We start from the raw sequence: 23,448 nt of genomic DNA, 5'->3' as shown, positions 1-23,448 counted from the left end.
CTTTCCTCCAGTGACTTTCGTTCAAAACAAACCTCTCCCCACTTCCTCTTTTTTTTCTCTCCATAAAATAGCATTCCTCTGTGTTGCCGGGCTTGCTTCGCTATGCGCTTGCTTGTCCTGAATAGCAATCCTTAGCTGTTTCCAAATAAACTCGTTTTGGCAGGTCAACACATCTTGATTGTTAAGGTCATCAGGGTCCTTCTGCCCATCACGTTGTGGGGGCGACCCGGCGGGGTTCGGGGTTCGGGCTCTTGGCTGAAAGGTGGCGAGGCAGGGGAGGGCGGCGGGGACAGGGGACATGGAGCACGTGAAAGGCGGTCCCCAGAAGTGTGGCTGCGGCGCTGCTGCCCCCAGCTTTTCCCCGGGATCCCCGGGGCCGCCCTCGGAGCCCGTTCCCGGTGTCCCCACCTGGGGGCGGGGGGCAGCCGGGCCTGCCCCTGGGGTCCCTGCAGCGGTGTCCCTCTGCAGCGCTGGCCGCTGGCGCGGGAAACCATTGGGTCCGTGGCCCAGACGTGCTCCGGCGCAGCCCAGCGGACCGGAGCCCGCCCCACCTCGGCCCGCACCCCGGGGGTCGCTCACCTGGGCCCGCGGAGTCCACCCGGAACCTTGGCCCAACAAGGGCAGCGGCGGCAGCAACGGATCCGGACGGCTTTCTCCGGGGCACCCAGCCGGGAGAGCGCTGCGCGGAGCGTACGGCGAAGCCCGGGGAGGGCGGGGCCCAAGCTGAAATGGGCGGTCCGGAGCGGGACTGACAGGGAAGGGGCGTGGTTATCTTCGGAGGGGCGGGCCGACCCTTGGGGCGTGGTCAGGGCGTGCCCCCTGTCTGTGAGGGGCGGGGATTCAGCCAGGAGAGGGCGGGGTCAGATCCCAGAGGGGCGGGTCACTGACTGGGCGGGGTCTGGGCGGGGCTTCCCGAGGAAGGGCGGGGCCTCTCTGCAGCCAGGGCAACCCAGGCCGGCAGGAGGCGTGGCGCACCTGGCGCTCTCGGACCTCCCGTTCCCGCACAGGTGCCCGGCGGCTCCGCCCCTGGGTCCTCACCAGCCTCGGAGGGGCCCCGCAGCCCGAGCCTATCTCTGAGCCCAGGTGTCCCTGCTCCGCGGTCCTCGGCCCCCCAGTAACCCCACCGGACCCCTCTCGGGACCCCACGCCGCCACTTGCCGCGCTCCAGCCCGGAAGCAACGACTTCCTCGACAGCGCCATGCCATCGCTCGGGGACTTGGTGCGCGAGTGGCAGCGGGGCGTGCAGGCCGTGGAGCGCGGGGACTGGGGCTGCGCCCTGCGCCTCTTCTCGGGCGTCCCGAAGCCGCCCGCCAAAATGTGCTTCAACGTGGGCTGCGTGCACCTGTTGGCCGGGGACCCCGAGGCCGCGCTGCGGGTGAGCTGGGGGAGCCCCAAGATTGGTCGCTGAGACTCTACTTCGGGGCGGGGGAGGCTATTGTCTGGCACTGGGGGCCTTCCTCACCGTGCACCGGGCCAATGAACGGTGTGATCAAGACCCAGCTACAGGGATAAGCCCAGGGTCCCTGCCCTTTCTCCCGAGGGTCACCCGAGACGCCCATCCAGTGTTCTGCCTCAATGAACGCCAAAGGCAGTGGGAGCTGTGTGGTCATAGGACCCTCACCCTGAACTGAATCAGGACCAGCATGGGGGTTCAGGGTCTCCTCACTGTCTCCACTATGTGGTAACTGAATTCCAGACTCTGCAGTCACAAGGAAAGGTGGGGTCCAACACTGGCTCAGGTGCTCACCGCTGAGATGCTAACAGACCTGGTAACAAGCTCGAGGCTGGATCTGGCTGGGAAGGGGCTTACCTGTCCCCCAAGGTATAGGGTTTGGGGCAATGGGGCTTCAGCAGATGCCTGTGGTGATGAGAGTGAGGAGACAGTGTGCTCACCTGTCTCCCAACCTGCTCCCCAAAACGGAACCAAGAGCTCAGGGGTGCGCAGCAGGCACACACACACACACACACACACACCTGGCTCTGCCCAGGCCGCAGCACAGAGCCACTCCCTGCTCTTTAAAGGCTTTGTGTTTACCCATTGAGGCATGTTCCCCAACTTCTGGAAAGTACCAGGTTCCTGAGGTTGCTCATGTGGTCGGAGGGACTGCACACATGAAAGAGGAGGGTGCGACACGGAAGAACACCCATGTCAGTGTCTCCCACACCCCTCCAGCAGAGTGGACCTGGGCAGAGTGCGCAGGGGGCACTTTGTCATTTCAGACCCTGAGTAGGAGCCCACGATTCTCTTTTCGGTTTAAATGTTGTCCAAGGAAAGGGATCCGATCACTGGACACCAGGTGGTTCAGCAGCAAACCACAGGTGTCAGGCTGTCTGGTCACCACTTCCATGTAAACTGTGACTTTACCTTGAGAGGGAGGACGCAGGTTATGGCAGAGGGGTCTGTGTGTCCCTTCTCCCCTACCCTAACAGCAGGGGCCAGAGTACTGGCTACAGTCCATAAAATTAATTCATAAAATAAGCATATTAGTTGGAAATACAGAGACTTAAAAAAATATTTTTTTGAGAGAAACATCGATGTGTTGTTCGACTTATTTATGCATTCACTGGTTGATCTTGTACGCGCCCTCACCCGAGATCAAACCCAGAACCTTGCCTTATCAGGACAAAGCTCTAACCAACTGAACTATTTGGCCAGGGCGGAAATACGGAAACTTTAAAAAGCAGACAGGACAGGACAGCTACCGTTAGTCATTGTTTTGGGAGTGGCACAGGGTGAGGAAGGGCGTGCCGGGACTACATTCCGTCGTCCTATAAGCTTCCCATGAGCCTTGACCCGGCTGCTCCGGTGGTCGGACAGCAAACGAACGGATATCACTGCACTGAGAGAACCTCTGTGCACGCCTTCACCTTGGGTCAGATTTAGTTCAACCAGCCCCCCACCCCGACTCTTAGAGTAAGACTGGACACTCCTCCTGTGGCCTCTGCCCTCCGTTAGGAACAGACGGCGTCACTTCTGCGTGCGGTTCAGGAAGAGCTGTGTTACTGCTCTGGTGCTGCTAGGTCAGAGCTGTCTCACTGCGTAGGAGCAACCAAAAATAGCTTTTATAAAAAGGCAAAGATCTTGCCTCACTGCATCCTCCAGAGGTGACCGTCATCAATGGGCAGGGCTGGTTTCCTTCTGCCTTCTCTTCTTGTCCTCGCGATAAACAAATTGGTTTGTGACACCACCTCGCTGTGCTCTGAGCCCCTTGCAAGGCACCCCGGGAGCTCAGGGTAGTTTAGGGTTAGGCCGTGGCAGTAAAGACGCCTGAATGGTCCCGTTCATGCCCAGGCATGAGCTCTGAGGGCCCCTGGACTGGCTCGGGGGGACTTTGACCTGCAGGTGGCTGTCTTGGTGCTGATGGAATTCCTTGGCCCCCATCACTGGTCAGCTGCCTGGACTGTATCTGTGACACAGAGTGACAGGTTACAGACCTTGGCGTTCTGTGGTCATTTTTGTTCCCAGGCATTTGACCAAGCAGTGACCAAGGACACCTGCCTGGCTGTTGGCTTCTTCCAGAGAGGAGTGGCCAACTTCCAGCTGGAGAGGTGAGCACAGGGCTCCCTTTTCCTTCTCTGATGGCCCCTTGTGCTCCTGCCTCCCCCCTCCCCCACAATCACCTCCTCCTCCTCGGTGGGGGAGGGGCAGAGGGCAGAGCCCCACGGTCTCCTCTCTGCGAGGTTCACACAGCACCATCGTGGGCATCTTCTCCTCTGCTCCTCACCACATCTGCTGTAGCAGGACTAGTGTGGAAACAGAGGGCAGGACTGGAGCCGTGCATCCCGGGACCCAGAAATGCCTAGGGTGCTCACGGCTCAGCAGGCTGTCTGCACTGTGGCCCTTCCCAGAGACAAGCCTGGCCCTTAGGATAACCCCACACACACAGAAGACCCCACAGTGGGCAGACAGGCGCAGCCTGGAACCTCACCTCCCTGGCGTGGGTGGGGGAGATTGCTGGGGGCAGGGGACCTTCCAGCAGGGGTCTGCAGGGGGGAGGTCTGCAGGGAGGGGGGTGCTGAGAAGTAGGAGGGAAGTGCCCAGGCCACAGCTGGGGTTCAAAAGAGGGTCTGGGGTGCAGCAGACGGGGGCTCCAGGCAGGGGAGCAAGATGCTCAGAGTTCAGAGTGGGATGAGAGCCGCCAGGCACCACCCCACTCTCAAGATGCAGCCACATCTGCACACTAAGTTCCTTGAGCCCTTTGTTGGGACTTGAGTGACAGCCTCTTCCCCAGCAGGTGTCCCTGGAGCTTGGGGGTGGGGACATTGGGGCAGAGCTGGGCTCTTTCCCCAGCTGAATCCCCACCTGGCTGCCTCAGGTTCCAGGAGGCCCTGTCTGACTTCCAGCTGGCCCAGGCGCAGCTGAGGGGGAACGCCACCATCGACTACACACAGCTGGGCCTGAGGTTTAAGCTGCAGGCCTGGGAGGTGAGCCTGTGAGAGGTGGGGCTGGCGGGGGGGGGGGGGGTGTACTCTGGGGAAGCTGCTCATGGGTGGACTGTGGCTTCCATGCCCCTTGGTTCCTGCAGGCACCGTCCTCTGGGTCCCATTGTCTGTTACTGTCACAGGTGGGGCTTTATGGACAGGGGCTCCCTCTAGCCAGACTGGTCCCCAGTCCCTGCTGGTCACTCTGCCACCCTGAGGAGGTTGGGACCACAGGGGAGGTGGGGGCACCAGGGGTGCTTCTAGCCAAGAGAGGGGGGAGGGATGGAGGGAACCCAGCGTAGCTATGGGCTCTATCCTCGGCTCAGAGCTTGGCACGGTTCCCGACTTCCGGGGACAGTGTTGGCACTGAGGGAGTGGCATTGGGAGGACCCACCCGCACCCCCAGGACTCCCAGCATGCCTGGAGACACACTGCCCTGGAGCCCTCCTGAGAAGCATGGAGAAAGGCCCATCAGGCGGGGCTCCTCAGCCCCCCTGTGTCCCCCAGCCCAGGGCACTGAACAATGCAGGGGACTCCCACCAGGCCCAGTTACAGGATCCCCAAGACGGTGGTCAGCTGGTTGCAGGAGCTTAGTGTCACCCAGCGGGCTGCAGGGACAGAGGTTTCTCTTGTGCGCTCCCTGCTGGTGACACCCTTAACTCCGTCCAGTGCGTCTGTCAAACCTCCTTTCAGGCCCTGGCCGGTTGGCTCAGCGGTAGAGCGTTGGCCTGGCGTGCGGGGGACCCAGGTTCAATTCCCGGCCAGGGCACACAGGAGAAGCGCCCATTTGCTTCTCCACCCCCCACCCCCTCCTTCCTCTCTGTCTCTCTCTTCCCCTCCCGCAGCCAAGACTCCATTGGAGCAAAGATGGCTGGGGATGGCTCCTTGGCCTCTGCCCCAGGCGCTAGAGTGGCTCTGGTCGCGGCAGAGCGACACCCCGGAGGGGCAGAGCGTCGCCCCCTGGTGGGCAGAGCGTCGCCCCTGGTGGGCGTGCTGGGTGGATACCGGTCGGGCGCATGCGGGAGTCTGTCTGACTGTCTCTCCCCGTTTCCAGCTTCAGAAAAAATACAAAAAAACAAAAACAAAAACAAAAAAACCCTCCTTTCATATGGGGGGAGGGGGTGGGACAGAGAGAGGCAGCACCCTAGCCCCGTGGGGAGGAAGGGGCCGTGGAGGGGACTCGCCAGATGCAGAACAGGAGTGAGACAGGCCAGAGGATGCCCGGAGGTGGGAGACGAGTCAGAGCAGTGGCGGTGGGAGACGAGTCAGAGCAGTGGCCTGCTGAGGGGTGTCCTCGGGAGTGACCACCACTGAGCCAGGCAGGTGCCATGCAGCTGGACACCCAGAAGAGCCCTGGCAGCTGTGGCCAAGGATTGTGGCAGCTGGACCAGGGGTGGGGGGCGGTAGTGGGACTAGAGGCAGGGCCAAGAGCAGGACAAGGGCTTGGCTGGAGCTGGAGGGGCTGACCTGGAGTGGGGCCGACCTGGAGTGAGTCCTGGCCACCCCCTCACCTTTCACCTGACTCCCAGGTGCTGTTCAATGTGGCCGCGGCACAGTGCGGGCTGGGGCTCTGGGTGGAGGCCACCTGCAGCCTAGAGGAAGCCATCTCCAAGGGACCGGAAGGGGCCCGTGGTGACCTGAACTTTGCTTTGGCCCAAGTGCAGGTGAGGGGGGCAGGTGAGGAGAACTGGGCTGGCCCCCTCCTCAGGCTCCTGAGCTGACCTAGAGCCTGCAGTTTGGGGCTCACATAGGAACAGACCCCCGGGACCAACTGAGACGAAAAAACTTCCGGAGGGAGGTGGCCAATGTGCCCAGGTGTAGAGGCTGGTGAAGGCAGTCCGTGGCCTCCTAGGGGAGCACAGTGGGGGCCCCCAGAGACCCTTCTCCTCCAGAGCTCAGGGGCTTCTGCAGGTACGGGCTTGGTCAGGCCCAGGTCTGCATGGGCTGGACCTCCTTCCAGAAACAGGTTCCTCTGCAGCCTCGGACGGTCCCCAGGGGCGAGGTCTTCCGGCCCCATCGGCAGCACCTGCAACACCTGGAGCCCATGGATTTCCTGGGCAAAGCCAAGGTGAGCAGGGGGCAGCTTCTTGCTTCTTGGACCCCAGCAGCTCAGGGGCCAGCAGCACCCAGCAGGCCACCGAGGGGCAGACAGCCAGCCTGCACTGAACTTTCCAGTGTCCTGAGTGCTCAGGCTGTGCTCACCGGGACACATGGGGCCTGGGGCCTGGGGCCTGTCTCTCTAAAGGCCTTGGTGGGTGCAGAGTGGCCACGGGGTTGGGGACCTGTCTCCAAACGGACTCACGGAACCATGGAACCAGAAGGCAGAACCTGCCAGCAGTCGTCTGTCGAGCGGGGGCCCCAGGGGTTGCCCTGCCTGCCACCACCACAGCCATGGCTGCCCTGCCTGCCACCACCCCGGGTCAGGCTGGCCGCACCACCATCACAGGACACTGGGGAGCAGATCATCCCTAAAGGTCAGGCGAATGTGGGGACGTGAGTGTCTGTCTGCTCAGAGGAAGCTGCTCTGAAGCTGCTCTGGTTTTGAGCTGATGGCCCTTGGGCTTGCCCGACTCCCCATGGTCACCAAGGGCCAGCAGGCTGTGTGTGACTGTGTGTGGCCTCTGTGCCTTTGCAGAGGCTGCAGGCAGAGGGCCAGAACCCTAGTGGGGGAGGGGCTCTGTTTGGCATTAACATAGCAAATCAGAGACCACTTTTCATAGACGACTTTCTAAGAAGCAAAAATATTTTAAAAGTTGTACTAGAATAAGTTAAAATGATCAGTGCAGATGTTTTCCTTTTTTTTTTCTTTTTTTTTTCAGTGACAGAGACTCAGAGAGAGGGACAGATAGGGACAGACAGATAGAAATGGAGAGAGATGAGAAGCATCAATTCTTCATTGTGGCACCTTAGTTGTTCATTGATTGCTTTCTCACATGTGCCTTGACTGTGGGCCTTCAGCAGACCAAGTAATCCCTTGCTGGAGCCAGCGACCTTGGGTCCAAGCTGGTGAGCTTTGCTCAAACCAGATGAGCCCATGCTCAAGCTGGCGACCTCGGGGTCTCCAACCTGGGTCCTCCGCATCCCAGTCCGACGCTCTATCCACTGCGCCACCGCCTGGTCAGGCTCTGTTTTCCTTTTATCAAACCTACTTTTCCACCTCGCCGGCCTCCATGTAGTCTCGTAGCCCTGGGGCCAAAGCAGATGGAGATTTGGGGTGCGGGCAGGCAGCCAGGGCCGGAGCAGCAGTCATCACAGGGCTCCTGGGGGTGTAGGCAGGTGCCCCCTGAGCTGGCCATCCCCCTGCTGTCCCTCACCAGGTGGTGCTGTCCTCTGCCATGCCAGACGACCAGCAACAGAGCATCTGGACTCAGGAGCCTCAGGTGGGTGGACCCCTTCCCTCCGACCCAGCCTCCTCCTCTGGCGTTTTGCCGGCCAGAATGCAGCTGACCTCTCCTGCTGAAGAAGGGAGATGGTGCCCTTGCTCTGAGCCCTCCCCTGGCTCCCCAATGTCCCTCTGACCCACAATCAAGGGTGGACATCCCATCCCGTGTGCCAGTCTGTGAAAATCACGCAGTCTTGCCTGGAGGAGCACCGCCAGCCCACCAGCCACTGACACTCCCCGGGGGGATCTGTGTGCTGAGCAGGATGTCGTCTGTGCCCACAGGGTCCAGAGGAGGGTGGTGGAGCCAGGCCCGGGGCTGGCCCAAGGTAGGAAGGGGCGTGCCCCTCTGGGTGCTTGCTTCTCTTGTCAGGGCAGACGGAGCCCCGTGCACCTGGGTCACCCTTCCGGGCCAGGCTCCAGGGTCATCAGTCCCCTTTCAGGTTGAAACTGGACAGAGCCCTCAGGGCCACGGGTGTCCAGCCTCTCATGGCCCTTCCCGTGTCCTCGTCTGTCCAGAGGCCCAGGGCTGCCTCTGTCCTGAGCCTGTCCAGTTCCCACTGGACTCAGTAGACTCCAGGCAGTATGGGGGGTCAGAGTAAAGGCTCCCAGAAAGGAGCACCGTGGGCTGTGGGCTGTGAGCAGCAGCCCCCGTTGCCAAACCCAGGCCTCGGAGAGGGGTCCGCTCCCACTGGTGGTGTTCAAGGTGGCACAGGGTGTGGGGCACAGAGTACGCCCCAAGCCCCGGCCAGGCTCCACGCTGCTCCTCATCTCTGCTCAGGGCTTCCCTCAGGAGCACCTTTGGCAGAGCCCTCGACCCAGGGGGGCAGCCAGGTAGGCTGTGTCAGGAACAAGCAAGCCTTAAAAATGAGCCCCCTCCTCCCCTCCCCCCCAGGGCCAATGACACAGGTTCCTGCAGAACTGGCCCCCCGCTCAGCCCCAGGACTCCCCCTGACGCAGACAGGGGGGTCGAGTCTGGCCAGGCAAGGTGTGCTGACCACTGCACACCCATCGCCTGCCAGGAGCAGGTGAGTGAGCCCTGGGGGAGGGGCGGGGGCTGCAGGACCAGGAAGAACCCCCCACCCCAGGCTCAGCAGAGGGACCAGTGGCAGCACAGGGGCCTGAGGGCAGGGCAGGCAGCTTCCTCCCCTGGCAGAGACAGCGTTGGCTTCCTCCAGCGGGTCAGGGACACGGGGCACAGGCTGATGTGTAGACAGGGGCCTGGCCTGCAGCCTGCGCATCCCAGCTGTGGGTCTTCCACCCATCAATTAGGACCCTGTCACCCCTCCTGCCTCCCTTCCTGGACAAGGGATCCCAGGATGCTGGGGTGAGGCTGAGGAGAAAGGCCCAGGGCTTCACCTGCCGGTGTGACCAGAGTGGTGCCCACAGTCAGCACCAGGATCTGGGGGTCCTGCCACCCAGAGAAGGCAGTTTAATTTTACATTTACTTTATCAAGAACCCAGTCGGAAACAGATAGTCACCCTCACTGTTCAGTGATGTCCCCGCCACCCCGGGCCCCCACCCCACGGCCCCTTCCTACAGAGCCCGTGTCTTCCTGTGCAGAGTCCCCACTCGGAGCAAGTTGGCAAACAGGCTCCTCTGGGTAAGAGCTTCTGGGAGTGGTGGTGGTGGGTGGGGTCACTGCAGAGGGAGCAAGCATGGGGGGGGGCTGGGAGCAGCCTCTTTGACCCCCCATGGAAGAAGCTGGCGCTCCTCACTCCTCAGGCCTCCAAAATGTTCCCCTTTGGGGGGGTGGCCACCTGAGTCCCTGCTCTGTCCCCTCCGCAGAGCTGCTGGAAGCAGGGGGGCCGGACCCTGAGCCCTCTGAGGACCCTGTGGGTGCTGGGGTAAGAGGCCCCTACTCCATAGGGAGGGTGGGAGCACCAAGACGAGGCTCTGAATAGATGCGGGGACCCCAGCCAGTGAAGCCTTACAGTCCCTTAACCCCGGCCCCTCCCACCCCCTCAGTCCCAGGCTCACCCCGGCCATGAAGATTTGGGGTGTCAGAGACCCACCAACACCTTTCTGCCTATTCCCAGGGAGAGGCAGCAGGGGACCCAGAGTCCTGGGTGACCGTCATGGTGCAGTGTGCCTTCACGCTGGCTCTGAAGGCCCCCAGAGGAGCTGACCTGTCCAGCCTGAGGACCCTGCTGAGCCAGGCTCTCCCTCTCCAGGCCCAGTGTGGGCAGCTCAGGTAGGCTGGAGAGGTGGCGCAGCTGGGCACCTCTCAGTCCCGGGCCCAGGGAGGGAACCCCGGGCCCCAGCTGGAAGAGGGGCTAGACACATCAGAGGCTGCCGGTGTCTGAGGTCAGCAGCACCCTCAGCCCCTCTGCTCCAAGCGGCTGGCGGCCCTCGCCGCCCACTCTGAGGGGTCTCCATGCAGTTACCGAGAGCCCGGGGCCAGCGGGCGCTGGGTCGCCCTCCCCGAGGAGGAGGTGATGCGGAGGGCCTGGCGGGACGCGGCTTCCGGCCCCAAGGGCCTGCGGCTCCGCTGCCAGGTGAGCCCCGGGAGGTGCGGGCCCCGGGAGGTGCGGGCCCCGGGCCGGTCGGGGCTGTGGTCAGGGGGCTGTGGCCGAGGCCCAGGACCCTCTGGGGCCCCGCTGACTCTGCAGTGTCCCTCCGCTGCAGGCAGCGGGTGGCCGGCCTGTCCTCTACCAGGTAGTGGCCCAGCACAGCTACTCTGCCCAGCGCACTGAGGACCTGGACTTGCGGCGGGGGGACACCGTGGACGTCCTGGGTGAAGGTGGCACAGGCAGCACCCTCTCCTCGTCACCCTGGGGGGGGTGCACTGGAGTCTGTGCGCGAACATGGCTTCATACCTCGGCCCCTTGCAGTGGACCAGGCGTGGCTGGAGGGTCACTGCAACGGCTGCATCGGCATCTTCCCCAAGTGCTTCGTGGCCCCGGCCGGCCAGTGCGCAGGGAGCCCCAGCAGCCGCCCGCCCAGGCCGCAAGATCAGCTCTGAGAAGTCCCGTTGCCGGGGGGAGGATTTTAATAAAAGCGGTTTGCTCCCCACGCACGTGTGGATGTATTTTGGGCTCAGCAGCTGCCAGGGTCTGACCGAGGCTTCTGCGGGCGTGGCTGGGGCTGCTCCAGAGAAGCCCCTCATCCTGTGAGCCGGGCAACAGCAGAGCTCCGGGCTGGGCCTGCCCAGCCTCCTCCTGAGCCTCTGCTCGCTCCCAGGACACGACGCCCCTGCCGGCCCCTGTTGGTCCAGGCCCCTTCTTGCTCCAGCCGTCATTGCCCACTCCTGGGCTCGGCCGGGCCCCACGTCCCTCGAACGCTGCGGTCGGTCAGGCAGCCCAGCTGTCCTGGTGGCCAGCATTTGTGTGGAAAGCTGTGCACCGCCCTGGACAGCACCGTGGAGAAGGGGACCCAGGGTGCCCGGGCAGGGCGGCCACCGGTGGGGAGGCTGGGATGGGGCCACAGCACCGTCTCCTTGGCTAGAGCAGCTCGGAAGTCAGAGCCCGCAGGACAAGCCCCTCCAAGGCCCGCAGGTCAGGGGCGGGGAGGCTCCAGCCGGCTCAGGCCTCTCCACGTGGGTGGCCCCGCCAGGCTGTGGGAGCTGGGCCTCTCCTGACCAGGGGGGCAGACCGCTCAGTCCCGGGGCCAGAGGAGCTGGGCTGCGGCGGCTGCGAGAACGGCCCCCAGCGTCAGCACCACGAAGACAATGCTGGCCACCCAGACGCCGTAGCTCTCTGCCCGCCACCGGGTGGGCGGCTCCGCTGGGATCATGCTGGTCAGGTTCAGCATGTAGCCCAGCGTCCAGCCGATGTCGGTGCCTCCGGCCTGCAGGATACGCAGGCGGTCAGGGCTGTGGCCGCCGGCCCCCCCAAAACTGACCCACCACCCTTCCCCGGGGCCTGGCCAGGCGGCCACCTGCTTGCGAAACTCGAGGCTAGACCAGGTCTCCTTGCTGAACCCGTAGCCGTCCACCAGGAGCGTGAGGAGGTACAGGCCGGAGGCACAGTAGTCACGTAGCCGGGGCCCCTCCCCGGGCCAGGTGGCCTCTACCTGGGCAGAGAAAGTGAGGAGCCCAGTGAGGCCACGCCTCCCTGGTCACCAGGGGCTGGGTCCACCCTAGGTCAAAGGGCTGTTCTTGCTTACATGGCTCCCCCAAACCCACTGCCACACTGCCCGGGGTGGGACCCTGCTCCGTAAAGCAGCAGCCCTTGGCCCACCTACCAGCTTCCAGGGCTTCTGGCAGAACTCCCAGACGGTGGCATTGACAGTGGCCAGTGGCTGCCCAGAGGTGAGATTCAGGAAGTGGAAGGTGTAATAGAAGTTGGAGAAGGCCTGTGGTGGAGGGGAGGGGTGGTCTGCACTGAGGCAGTGCCCAGCAAGAGCCGGGTCCCCACCCTACCCCACCCCAGGTGGCAGGACTCCCAGGAGCCCGGTGGTCCTGGTCCCACCTCTCCCACGGGTCCAGGACCCAGCCTGAGCCCGCCCGGCATCGGGAGGGGGGGATGCTAGAGCTCACGTAGAACTGGCCCTGCACGGGGGGCTGGTAGACCCCATTGAAGGCGCAGTCTCCTCGGCCCTCGCAGCTGGAGAAGTTGAAGAGATCCCGGATGGCTGAGACGCAGGCTGCGGGGTTCCCCAGGCCTTCCACAGTCAGATTCTGGGGGAAGCCTGGGGGAGCTGTGTCCTGGACACAAGGTGACTCGTACAGGGGGACCAGAGACAGTGTGCCCGCGTAGCCGCTGTGGTAGCATGGGTGGCGGATCAGGGCATTTGGGCTGCTCTGCAGGGCGGGAGGGAAGCGGCCCTGAGCACCGTCCCGCGGCCTGGCACCCCATCCAGCCTCCTCCCCCGGGAGAGCCCACCTGCACCAGCTGGGCCAAGAGCCTGTTCAGCATCTGGTCACGCCCAAAGCAGAGGTAGCTGTGGGTGTAGACACGGTGTTCGAAGCCGTAGAGGCGGAAGGTGGCCTGGGTGCTCTTGTCCAGGATGGGTCCTCGGGGCACAAACGTGATCTGGGTGGAGGCCCCACCCATGTCCAGGGCGCCCACCAGCTTCCCCTCCGGAGGCCGGATCCACTCTCCAGAGAAGGAGTACTGGGCACAGACAGGCACTGGGTCCCAGGACTGGCCACACTGACCCATCCCTGCTCCTCCAACCCCGGCTCCGGGGCTGCCCAGGGCACCTTGACCAGCAAGCTCAGGACGTAGTTAATAGTGATCCAACCAAAGGCACCTTCGTCCTGACCAGACAGGAGCTCAGCACCCTGGAAGTTCACCGGCGCCTGGCGCAGGGCCTGGGCGACCGCTGCAAAGACGTCCCCCGCCTGAGAGCTGTTCTTCTGGCTGTGCAGAGAGTACGGGGCTGGCGCTGGGTGGAAGCCAACCCCCACTCACCGACCCTGCTCTGGGTGTTGAGAACACAGTGCCCATGGCCACTCCTGATGGACATGTACGGGCTCCACACCAACCCACCTCACCTGAGCAGCCTCATGCCAGCCGTGGCCCCCAGGAACATGGGCGTTTGCCGATGGTGGGCCTCTGGGATCACTGCCAGCGCCTCCTCCAGGCAGTCCCTCAGGCTCTCACCAGCCTGTGCAGGGTTGGAGGCATAAGAGGAGATTCCAGGCCCTGAAACACAGCACCCCAGCAAGAGGCTCCAGACCCTGAAGGCCAGCTGAGCTAGGAAGGGCCTCTCGGGGGGGTTGGATGGTGGTCCCCAAAAGATGTGTTCACATCCTCACCCCCACCAGAACCTTCGAATGTGACTTTATTTGGAAAAAGGGTCTTCGCTGATGTAATTAAGTTGAGGATCTCAAAGTGAGATCACCCTGAATTTCCGTGGGGGCCCTACATCCAGTGATTATGAGAGAAAGGAGAGGACTGGCCCTGGCCAGTTGGCTCAATGGTAGAGCGTCGGCCTGGCGTTCAGAAGTCCCGGGTTCGATTCCTGGCCAGGGCACACAGGAGAAGCGCCCATCTGCTTCTCCACCCCTTCCCCTCTCCTTCCTCTCTGTCTCTCTCTTCCCCTCCCGCAGCCGAGGCTCCATTGGAGCAAAGATGGCCCCGGCGCTGGGGATGGCTCCTTGGCCTCTGCCCCAGGCGCTAGAGTGGCTCTGGTCATGGCAGAGCGACACCCCCTGGTGGGCGTGCCAGGTGGATCCCGGTCGGGCGCATGCGGGAGTCTGTCTGACTGTCTCTCCCTGTTTCCAGCTTCAGAAAAATACAAAAAAAAAAAAAAGGAGAAAGGAGAGGGAAGTTGAGACACAGGGAGGAAGCCACACAGAGGCAAGGCCGAGGGGCATGACCACAGCGCAGGAACACTGGGGGTCCCCGAAACTGGAAGAGGCAGAAGGGACCGGCCACAGTCCTGCCGGCTCAGGCAGACACCTGTCCAGACCCTGGGAGGAAATGGCAGAGTCCGGCTCAGTACCCCATGACCCGCTGCGCCACCGGGGGCAACTCACTCAACCTCTCTGAGTCCCCTTTCTTTGAGGTTAACTTGCTGGTTTGCTGAGGGATGGAGACCCCCAGCCTGTGCCGCCCTCCCCCCAGCTGGGACGCCCCGCCCGGCAGTGGTCAGCAGCTCCCAACACCACCCACCTTCGATCGACGGCCCACTGACCTTTCACCCGGCAGACCAGGGCCTGGCTGATCACACCGGTGTCGTTCTCCTTGTCCGCCGGCCACCGATACACAAAGAGGGACGTGTGGGAGGAACCGGCGTCGAACACGATCCCAAACTGGGAGGGACACCAGGGTCAGGGGGGCCTGGGGCCTGGCGCGTCGCCCAGCCCAGCCCAGCCTCGCCCTGCACAGCGCCTGGGGGTGCACCTTGGTGCCTGCGGGCAGGAGGACGTCGGTGGCCTCCACCAGGATGAGGATGAGCGTGGTGATGGCTGAGGCCGCCGTGGCGGCCAGCAGGGCCGTGAGGACCCACTCCTTGCAGGTCAGCTTCATGGCGGGGGCAGGGCGGGACCTGGGGGGAGATGAGGAGGTGAGCGGCAGAGGGCAGACCCACCGTTCTGTCCTCCCAGAGTGCAGATCACCTCGCTGGGTTCGTGGGCAGAGACAGAGGCCTCGTCTCGGGAGCCCGGGGTGCGACAGGCATTGGGGTGAGGGTTGGGGTTTCGGGAGCCAGGCACCGGGAAGCTATGTCTGGTGACAGGGCCCATCTGTGATGCACAGCATTAACAGTCCAGGCCGGGGCGGGGGTGCGCTCCCGCCAGCCCCCTCCTGGTTATCTGGGCAGCCTGCTCCTCTGCCCCCAGAACCCCGGCTCCCCTCCCATCTCGCCCCCCAGGAGAAGTTGCTCTGCAGGTCAGCTCTGGACTGAACTGGGCGACTCAGGACCCCACCTCCCGCCCACCTGCCTCCTCTCGGAGATCCATCCCAGGCCTCTCCCAGGTGGGGATCTCTCTCTGGGAGCCGGGAGGTCAGGCCTGAACTGGTTGGGCACAGGTGACCTCCTGTCACCCCATGAATGGAGACAGTGAGGTCCCAGGAAGTGCATCTTCTTGACTAAAGGACCTTAAGGTGGAGTTCACGAAGACGTCTGGTTTCTCTTTGAACACCCAGCTTCCAGTTTCCCTGTTCTGAGCTGACGCTTTTCAGTCGGCCCTAGACGGCCCCTGGGCCGCTGGCCGGCTGACCCAGGAATGCAGGGCCCTCCTGAGCTGGCCGTGTGTGCAGAGTCACCGGGGGCCTTGGGCCAGCTGGCCGCACCGCCCGAGGGAACCTCATCTCTGAGTTGGCAGCACTTTGGGGGTCACGTGATTGTTATCCTGTTGCCTGTTCCCGCAGGAAGGCAAACATTCCTCGTGTGCTTCATCCAAACGGACAGGCAGGCTGCCTCCACCCCGGGCTTCTGGCCCCGCGGTGACCACAACGGTGCGATGCGCTGTGTGGCTCTGACCCCATCGTAGGGAGGGAAGAAGAGGCTCAGAGGAGACAGGTGGCCTGCTGGAGCTGCAGGGAGGCCCGGTCTAGACAGGGCCAGCCTGTGTCCCAACCAGCACCCAGGCCACAGGCCACATGATAGAAACAAACAAGCAAGGGACAGGCAGGGGCCAGGGACAACCAGGGCCTCAGGTCACAACCTACCTCCAGGGGACAGAGCATACGAGCCCCCAGCCGGAGCCCCCGGTGAGTGGGCAAAGAGAATGAGCAGACCCCCCACAGTCAGGACAGGTCCCTCAGAACCATCCAGCACCCCAGACCCGGACAGCTACCCCAGGACTGGTCAGCAGCCCCCAGGACAGGTCAGCCATCCTCAGACCAGAACAGTGCCCGTGAGGACTGGTCAGTCCCCTCAGACCAGGATAGCCCCACTCAGATGAGGACAGCCTCCCCCAAGACTGGTCAGCACCCCTTTAGGACTGGTCAGTTCCTCTCAGACCAGGACAGCCCCCTCACCTGGACTGGTGGTGGACAACCGGCTGCAGCAAGGAGGAAGCTGGACTGCTGTCCCTCGGGCACTGCCAGGACGTACCCTGCCTCTCCCTCCTCCCCACCCTGTTAGTCAGCCACCAGGTTCCTAGACCTCGGGCTGCAGCCGGGCAGGTGACAAAACCTGGAAGCAGGTGCGCTGCGGCCAGAGCTGTTCCACGCTGAGCTTGCAGACCACCCCCAGCCCACAGACCCAAGACTGAGGTGTGGAGTTCAGGCCCCTGCCCAGGGTCATAGCCCCCCGCAAAACACTGAGGGGCCCTTTACCCCCTGCCACCCAGCCTGTCCCCTCCACTTGCTGCCCAGGGGTGCCACTCCGCCTCAGCCTGCCCTGCTCTGGGACCCAGGCAGGTGGGCCCCGCCTTCCTTGGAAACTGCCTGGACTCTGCCCTCTGACCCCTCCCTCTCCCTCCCGTAGCTGGAAGAGGAACGCCAGGGCTCCAGGGCTCCAGCTCAGTCTCTGGGCAGGACAGAGTCAGGTGACTAGAAAGGGTGGGAGGCTCAGGCCTCAGGGAGCAAAGGCCGAGAGGCAGCCCAGCCTGCAGTCCGGGGGCGGGAGCTGCGGCCTCAGCAGGGAGTGCCGGGTGGCCAGGGCACGGTGGGACCACCGTTGGTGCAGAGCAGTCCCTCCTCTCTGCCCACGTCCAGTTCAGTGGCACAGCTGGACCTCCCCTGTCGGAGCATTCTGGGAGTCTCCACTTTCTGACTGTGAAGAGGTGTGGGGGCCTTCAGGCCCAGGTCTCCCTCCACTGGACCAACCCAGGAGACAGACCGCTGGGTCGGGAGGTCAGGCCCCTTGAGCTTGATTTGAAACGGCCCCGCCGTTTTCCAGGAGGAGAGCCAGGTTCTGCGCCTCCGCCTCACCATTCGGTGGTGTCCACAGTTTTTAATTCTAGTCTATCGATTGGTGCAGCGACACCGCATTGCAATTATTATTATTATTATTTGTATTTTTTTTGTATTTTTCTGAAGCTGGAAATGGGGAGAGACAGTCAGACAGACTCTTGCATGTGCCTGACCAGGATCCACCCGGCACGCCCACCCGGGGCGATGCTCTGCCGCGACCAGAGCCACTCTAGCGCCTGAGGCAGAGGCCAAGGAGCCATCCCCAGCGCCCGGGCCATCTTTGCTCCAATGGAGCCTTGGCTGCGGGAGGGGAAGAGAGAGACAGAGAGGAAGGAGGGGGGGGGGAGAAGCAAATAGGTGCTTCTCCTATGTGCCCTGGCCGGGAATCGAACCTGGGTCCCCCGCACGCCAGGCCGATGCTCTACCACTGAGCCAACCGGCCAGGGCAACACCGCATTGCACTTTAATTCGAACCAATGGAGGCAGAAGCTGCCGCAGGCCTTCCCAGGGCCTGATTTGCATGCGTGCACCCTTTCTGGTGAAGGGTTGCGTCTTTTGCCTATCTTTAAACTGAAGTTTTTTGGCCCTGGCCAGTTGGCTCGGTGGTAGAATGTCGGCCTGGCGTGCAGGAGTCCCGGGTTCGATTCCTGGCTCAGGCTCACAGGAGAAGCACCCATCTGCTTCTCCACCCCTCCCCCTCTCCTTCCTCTCTGTCTCTCTCTCTTCCCCTCCCGCAGCCAAGGCTCCATTGGAGCAAGGATGACCCAGGTACTGAGGATGGCTCCATGGCCTCTGCCTCAGGCGCTAGGATGGCTCTGGTTGCAACAGAGCGACGCCCCCTGGTGGGCGTGCCGGGTGGATCCCGGTCAGGTGCATGCGGGAGTCTGTCTGACTGCCTCCCCGTTTCCAGCTTCAGAAAAATACAAAAAAATAAATAAATAAATAAACTGAAGTTTTTGATTCCTTCTTGTTACGTTTAGAGAATTCTTTATTCTAGATCTCTTTATCTGTTGTGTATTTGGTTTGCAGATATTTCTTCTGGTCTGTAGCTTGTCTTTTCATAGTCTTAATTCTGTATTTCACAGAGAAAACATTTTAAATTCTTGATGAAATCCAGTTTATCGATCTGTTACTTTATGGATGGTGGTTTTCATGTTGATACTGAGATCTCGCCTAAGCCCAGGTCATGAGGATTCTGTCTCCTGAAGTTTTATGGTTCCAGGATGTGCATGTCCATCTCTGGTCCATTTTGGGTAAATCTTTGTTCAGTCACGTGCTGCATCACGATGTTTTGGTCAATGCTGGACCACATATACAATGGTGGCCCCATAAGATCATGAAAGAAACTGGAAAACTGTCGCCCGGTGATGTCGTAGACACAGTGACATCATAGCACAACACGTTACTCGTGTGTTTGTGGTGATGCAGGCGTAAACTGCTCATCTAAAAATAAAAAGGCCTTTTGAAGTGACAGGCGACAAGCATTTATTTGAAATCAATAAGAATAGCTATTTAGGAAGCACTAATTCAGGCAGAAGTCCAAATAGTGCTTTGATGAGGAAACAAAGGCCAGAGGTATTTGTGAGAAAGGGTAGGGAACAAGTACATCCATAGGAGGAAGGCTCTGCTGTTGGTGAAGATACTGTAACATAGTGATGTTTGTGCTAAACAATGTGTGTTTTTTAATTATTTTTATTTATTTATTCATTTTAGAGGAAAGAGAGAGAGAGAAAAAGAGAGAAGGGAGGGAGGAGCAGGAAGCTTCAACTCCCATATGTTCCTTGACCGGGCAAGCCTAGGGTTTTGAACCGGCAACCTCAGCATTCCAGGTCTACACTTTATCCACTGTGCCACCACAGGTCAGGTTAAACAATGTTTTTAATTTTCAGTTCCATAGTCCTCAGTCCAGTAGTCACAATACATGCTTTCTTGTTATCCTTGCAAACAGTTCTTTGGGACACAATGTTGCTTTACGCCATGTTTTAATAACACAAAGGTTTGAGACACATCAGGTATGCAAGGCAGTTTCCCTGGGAGGGCTCCATATACTTATTATTTATTTATTTATTTATTTATTTTTACAGAGACAGAGAGAGAGTCAGAGAGAGGGACAGATAGGGACAGACAGGAATGGAGAGAGATGAGAAGCATCAATCATTAGTTTCTCGTTGCGACACCTTAGTTGCTCATTGATTGCTTTCTCATATGTGCCTTGACCATGGGGCTTCAGCAGACCAAGTAACCCCTTGCTCAAGCCAGCGACCTTGGGTCCAAGCTGGTGAGCTTTGCTCAAACCAGATGAGCCTGTGCTCAAGCTGGTGACCTTGGGGTCTCGAACCTGGGTCCTCCGCATCCCAGTCCGACGCTCTACCCACTGCGCCACCGCCTGGTCAGGCTTATTATTTTTTGACACAACAAACCTACCATATTGCCTGATGTCTAAGAGTGTAGCACACACAATTATGTACAGTAGGTAAATACTTGATAATGAAGCACTCTTACTGGTTTATGGATTTATTATACTATACTCTGTTGTCATTATTTTAGAATGTACTCTTTCTACTTAAAGGGAAAAAATTTGCTGTGGAATGCTGGCTGAAGCCTCACTGCTCTCGTGTTCACGGTGTCTCTCGATCGCATCATTTTCTCTCATGAATGATTTAATCTTGGGTGGTTTGGTTCATCACGGCCCCTAGACGAATAACAACAAAATCACCCAACAACACACTTCTGGAAGGTATTCCCATTGCTAAGTGATGCTGGGTCAAGGCTAATTTCCTTTGCATCTGCATGACCACCGTTTGAAAAGACCATCCTTGGCCTGACCATCCTTTCTCTATGAATTCCTTTTCATCCTTGTATAAACGGCCATATTTGTGTGGGTTTATTTTTGACCTACTGTTGTGACTATCTGTTCCTAATTATTTTTTTTGAGAGGGAGGGGGAAGAAGGGAGAGACAGAGAGAGAGAAAGCATAAACTCATTCCTCCAGCTAGTTGTGCACCCACTGACTGACATTGATTGGCTCTCATGTATGCCCTGACCAGGGCTTGAACCAGTGACCCCAGGATCAAACTGGCGACCTTGGGATTGAAGAGACAAACTCAGCACTCCAGGAAGACACCCTGTCCACTGTGCCACCAGCGCTGGGCCCCAATTATGTCTTGATTTCTACAGCCACATAGTAAGGCTTAATATTATGCAGTATGAGTCCTCCAACTCTATTCTTCTTTCTCAAAATTGTTTTCGCTATTTAAATTCCCCTGCCCTTCCATAAAAATATACTCCTGAAATTTTCATTAAATTTTGCTAAAGCTGTGATCACTCTGCGGAGAATTGATATCTGTACAATTTTGAGCCTTCCAACCCATGAACACAATTGACATAGCATTTATTTCTTCTTAAAATTTTATTTCATCAGCATTTTCTAGTTTTCAGAATAAGATCCTGGACATTTTTTTTTTTTTGTATTTTTCTGAAGCTGGAAACGGGGAGGCAGTCAGACAGACTCCCGCATGCACCCGACCGGGATCCACCCGGTATGCCCATCAGGGGGCAATGCTCTGCCCATCTGGGGCATCGCAACCAGAGCCATTCTAGCGCCTGAGGCAGAGGCCATAGAGCCATCCTCACCGCCCGGGCCATCTTTGCTCCAATGGAGCCTCGGCTGCGGGAAGGGAAGAGAGAGACAGAGAGGAAGGAGAGGGGAAGGGGTGGAGAAGCAGATGGGCACTTCTCCCGTGTGCCCTGGCCAGGAATCGAACCCGGGACTCCCGCACGCCAGGCCAATGCTCTACCACTGAGCCAACCAGCCAGGACATTTTTTGCCTGACCGGGTGGTGGCGCAGTGGATAGAGCGTCAGACTGGGATGCAGAGGATCCAGATTCCAGATCCCCGAGGTCGCCAGCTTGAGCGTGGGCTCATCTGGTTTGAGCAAAGCTCACCAGCTTAGACCCAAGGTCGCTGGCTCGAGCAAGGTGTTACTCAGTCTGCTGAAGGCCCGCGGTCAAGGCACATATGAGAAAGTAATCAATGAACAACTTAGGAGCCGCAACAAAGAATTGATGTTTCTCATCTCTCTCCCTTCCTGTCTGTCTGTCTGTCCCTATCTGTCTCTCTCTGACTCTCTCTGTCTCTGCCACCAAAAAAAAAAAAAAAAAAAAAAAAAAGATCCAGGACATTTTTTAAAAATTCAATTTATTTAAACTAAAAAAACAAAAACCAAAAACAGTTCACCCGTTGTCCTCATTCCCACCCTCACCTCTTGCTACCACCGATTTGTTCTCTGTAAGCTTGTTTTTCTTTTTCTTTTCTTGATTTCACGTATAAGAGATCACACAGCATCCTCGAGGTCCATACACGTTGCAGCAAATGGCAAGCTTTCCTTTTTTTTTTTTCTTTTTATGGCTGAATAAAAATTCCATTGTATATGTACCACATCTTTTTTTTTCTTTTTTAGAGAGAGGAAGGTGGGGAGAGAGAGAGAGAGAGAGGAAGGCATTCATTTGTTGTTCCACTTAGCTGTGCATTCATTGGCCACTTCCCATATGTGCCCTGACTGGGGATCAAACCCACAACCTTAGTGTTTTGGAACAACACTCTAACAGACTAAGCTAGCTAACTGGCCAGGGGCATACCACATCTTCTTTATCCATTCGTCTATCAATGGACACTTAGGTTGTTTCCATATCTTGGCTATTGTGATTAATGCTGCAACAAACATGGGGGTGCATATATCTTTTTGAATTAGTGTTTTTGTTTGCTTTGAATAAATAACCAGAAGTGGGACCTGCTGAATCATAAGGTAGTTCTATTTTTCATTTTTTGAGGAACCTCCATATTGTTTCCATAGTGGCTGCACCAATCTATATTCTCACCACCTGTGCGCGAGGGTTCCTTTTTCTCCACCTCTTCACCAGCAATTATTTCTTGTCTCTTGTGATGATGGCCATTCTAACAGGTGTGAGGTGATACCTCATGGTTTTTCTATTCGCGTTGCCCTGATGATAAATGACATGGAGCATCTTTTCACGGACCTGTTAGCCATCTGTATGTCTTTGGAGAAATGTCTATTCAGATTGTTGCAAACAAAAGTCAAAAGGGTTTGTATTTTTTGTGAAAATGAAAGGATTGCAATCTGGTATGGGCAGACATGGCGAGAAAAAAACGAAGGAAGGATTTTATGGAGAGGAAAAGGAAGTTAAGGGGCAGGGCTGTTGCATCCCTAGAGCTCAGCTGCAAGGGTGGGTGGGGCTCTGTCACCGACAGACAGAGTGCTAGAGCTCCTCCCACAGGCCTTCCTGAGTCCACTTAGGTTAAGGTCTCTTGTCATAAATTTTCAAGGGACCTTCCGCCCATTTTAAACTGGATTTTTGTTGTTGTCCTTTGCTATTGAGTTGTACGAATTCTTTATATATAATATTTTGGATATTAGCCCCTTAGATCTCCCTTCCTTCCTTCCTTCCTTCCTTCCTTATTCCCTCCCTCACTCCTTTCCTTCCTTCCTTCCTTCCTTCCTTCCTTCCTTCCTTCCTTCCTTCCTTCCTTTCTTCTTTCCTTCCTTCCTTCCTTCTTCCCTCCCTTCCTTCCTTCCTTCCTTCCTTTCTTCTTCCCTCCCTCCCTTCCTCCCTTCCTTCCTTCCTTCTTCCCTCCCTCCCTCCCTCCTTTCCTCCCTTCCTTCTTCCCTCCTTCCCTCCCTCCTTTCCTTCCTTCCTTTCTTCCTTCTTCCCTCCTTCCCTCCCTCCCTCCCTCCTTTCCTTCCTTCCTTCCTTCCTTCCTTCCTTCCTTCCTTCCTTCCTTCTTTCCTTCCTTCCTTCCTTCTTCCCTCCCTTCCTTCCTTCCTTCCTTCCTTCCTTCCTTCCTTCCTTCCTTTCTTCTTCCCTCCCTCCCTTCCTCCCTTCCTTCCTTCCTTCTTCCCTCCCTCCCTCCCTCCTTTCCTCCCTTCCTTCTTCCCTCCCTCCCTCCCTCCTTTCCTTCCTTCCTTTCTTCCTTCTTCCCTCCTTCCCTCCCTCCCTCCTTTCCTTCCTTCCTTCCTTCCTTCCTTCCTTCCTTCCTTCCTTCCTTCCTTCCTTCTTTCCTTCCTTCTTCCCTCCCTCCCTCCCTCCTTTCCTTCCTTCCTTTCCTCCTTCCTTTATTTTAGTGAGAAGCAGGGAGGCAGAAACAGGATCCACCTGGCATACCCACCAGGGGGCGATGCTCTGCCCATCTGGGCCATTGCTCCATTGCAACTGGAGCCATTCTAGCACCTGAGGTGGAGACTATGGAGCTGTCTTCAGCGCCCTTGGCCTACTTGCTCTAACTGAGCATGGCTGCAGGAGGGGAAGAGAGAGATGAGAGAGAAAGAGAGAGAGAGAGAGAGACGAGAGGGGGAGGGATGGAGAAGCAGATGGGT

The 23,448-nt window shown here is 58.9% G+C and overlaps 3 protein-coding genes across 3 annotated transcripts in view; 1 reads left to right on the top strand and 2 right to left on the bottom strand.

The window, feature by feature from the left end:
* The window catches only part of EXD3 (exonuclease 3'-5' domain containing 3), a 75,551-nt gene extending 73,460 nt beyond the window's left edge, over nt 1-2,091 (bottom strand). Inside the window, 3 exon segments of the mRNA XM_066259080.1 lie at nt 580-748; nt 1,894-1,980; nt 2,071-2,091. Coding sequence (XP_066115177.1) covers nt 580-748; nt 1,894-1,980; nt 2,071-2,091 — 277 coding nt within the window.
* Nucleotides 2,092-2,112: 21 nt separating this feature from the next.
* Nucleotides 2,113-10,862, top strand: NOXA1 (NADPH oxidase activator 1). Its single transcript, XM_066259060.1, has 12 exons — nt 2,113-2,148; nt 3,467-3,549; nt 4,317-4,425; nt 6,064-6,086; nt 6,383-6,490; nt 7,740-7,802; nt 8,697-8,829; nt 9,345-9,405; nt 9,591-9,649; nt 9,842-9,996; nt 10,186-10,300; nt 10,431-10,862. The coding sequence occupies exons 1-12, from the start codon at nt 2,113-2,115 to the stop codon at nt 10,860-10,862; spliced, it is 1,377 nt and encodes a 458-aa protein (XP_066115157.1).
* Nucleotides 10,863-10,873: 11 nt separating this feature from the next.
* Nucleotides 10,874-16,560, bottom strand: ENTPD8 (ectonucleoside triphosphate diphosphohydrolase 8). Its single transcript, XM_066255603.1, has 10 exons — nt 16,178-16,560; nt 14,597-14,741; nt 14,388-14,505; nt 13,243-13,393; nt 12,949-13,108; nt 12,629-12,859; nt 12,283-12,546; nt 11,988-12,098; nt 11,682-11,816; nt 10,874-11,591 (listed from the first exon to the last, which is right to left on the bottom strand). Exons 2-10 carry the CDS (start codon nt 14,720-14,722, stop codon nt 11,400-11,402), a joined length of 1,488 nt encoding a protein of 495 aa, XP_066111700.1. The 5' UTR covers nt 14,723-14,741; nt 16,178-16,560; the 3' UTR covers nt 10,874-11,399.
* Nucleotides 16,561-23,448: the final 6,888 nt, after the last annotated feature.

Source organism: Saccopteryx bilineata, chromosome 2, assembly GCF_036850765.1.
Source record: "Saccopteryx bilineata isolate mSacBil1 chromosome 2, mSacBil1_pri_phased_curated, whole genome shotgun sequence".
Taxonomy (NCBI): Eukaryota; Metazoa; Chordata; class Mammalia; order Chiroptera; family Emballonuridae; genus Saccopteryx; species Saccopteryx bilineata.
This window is presented reverse-complemented; position numbering and strand designations above follow the sequence as displayed.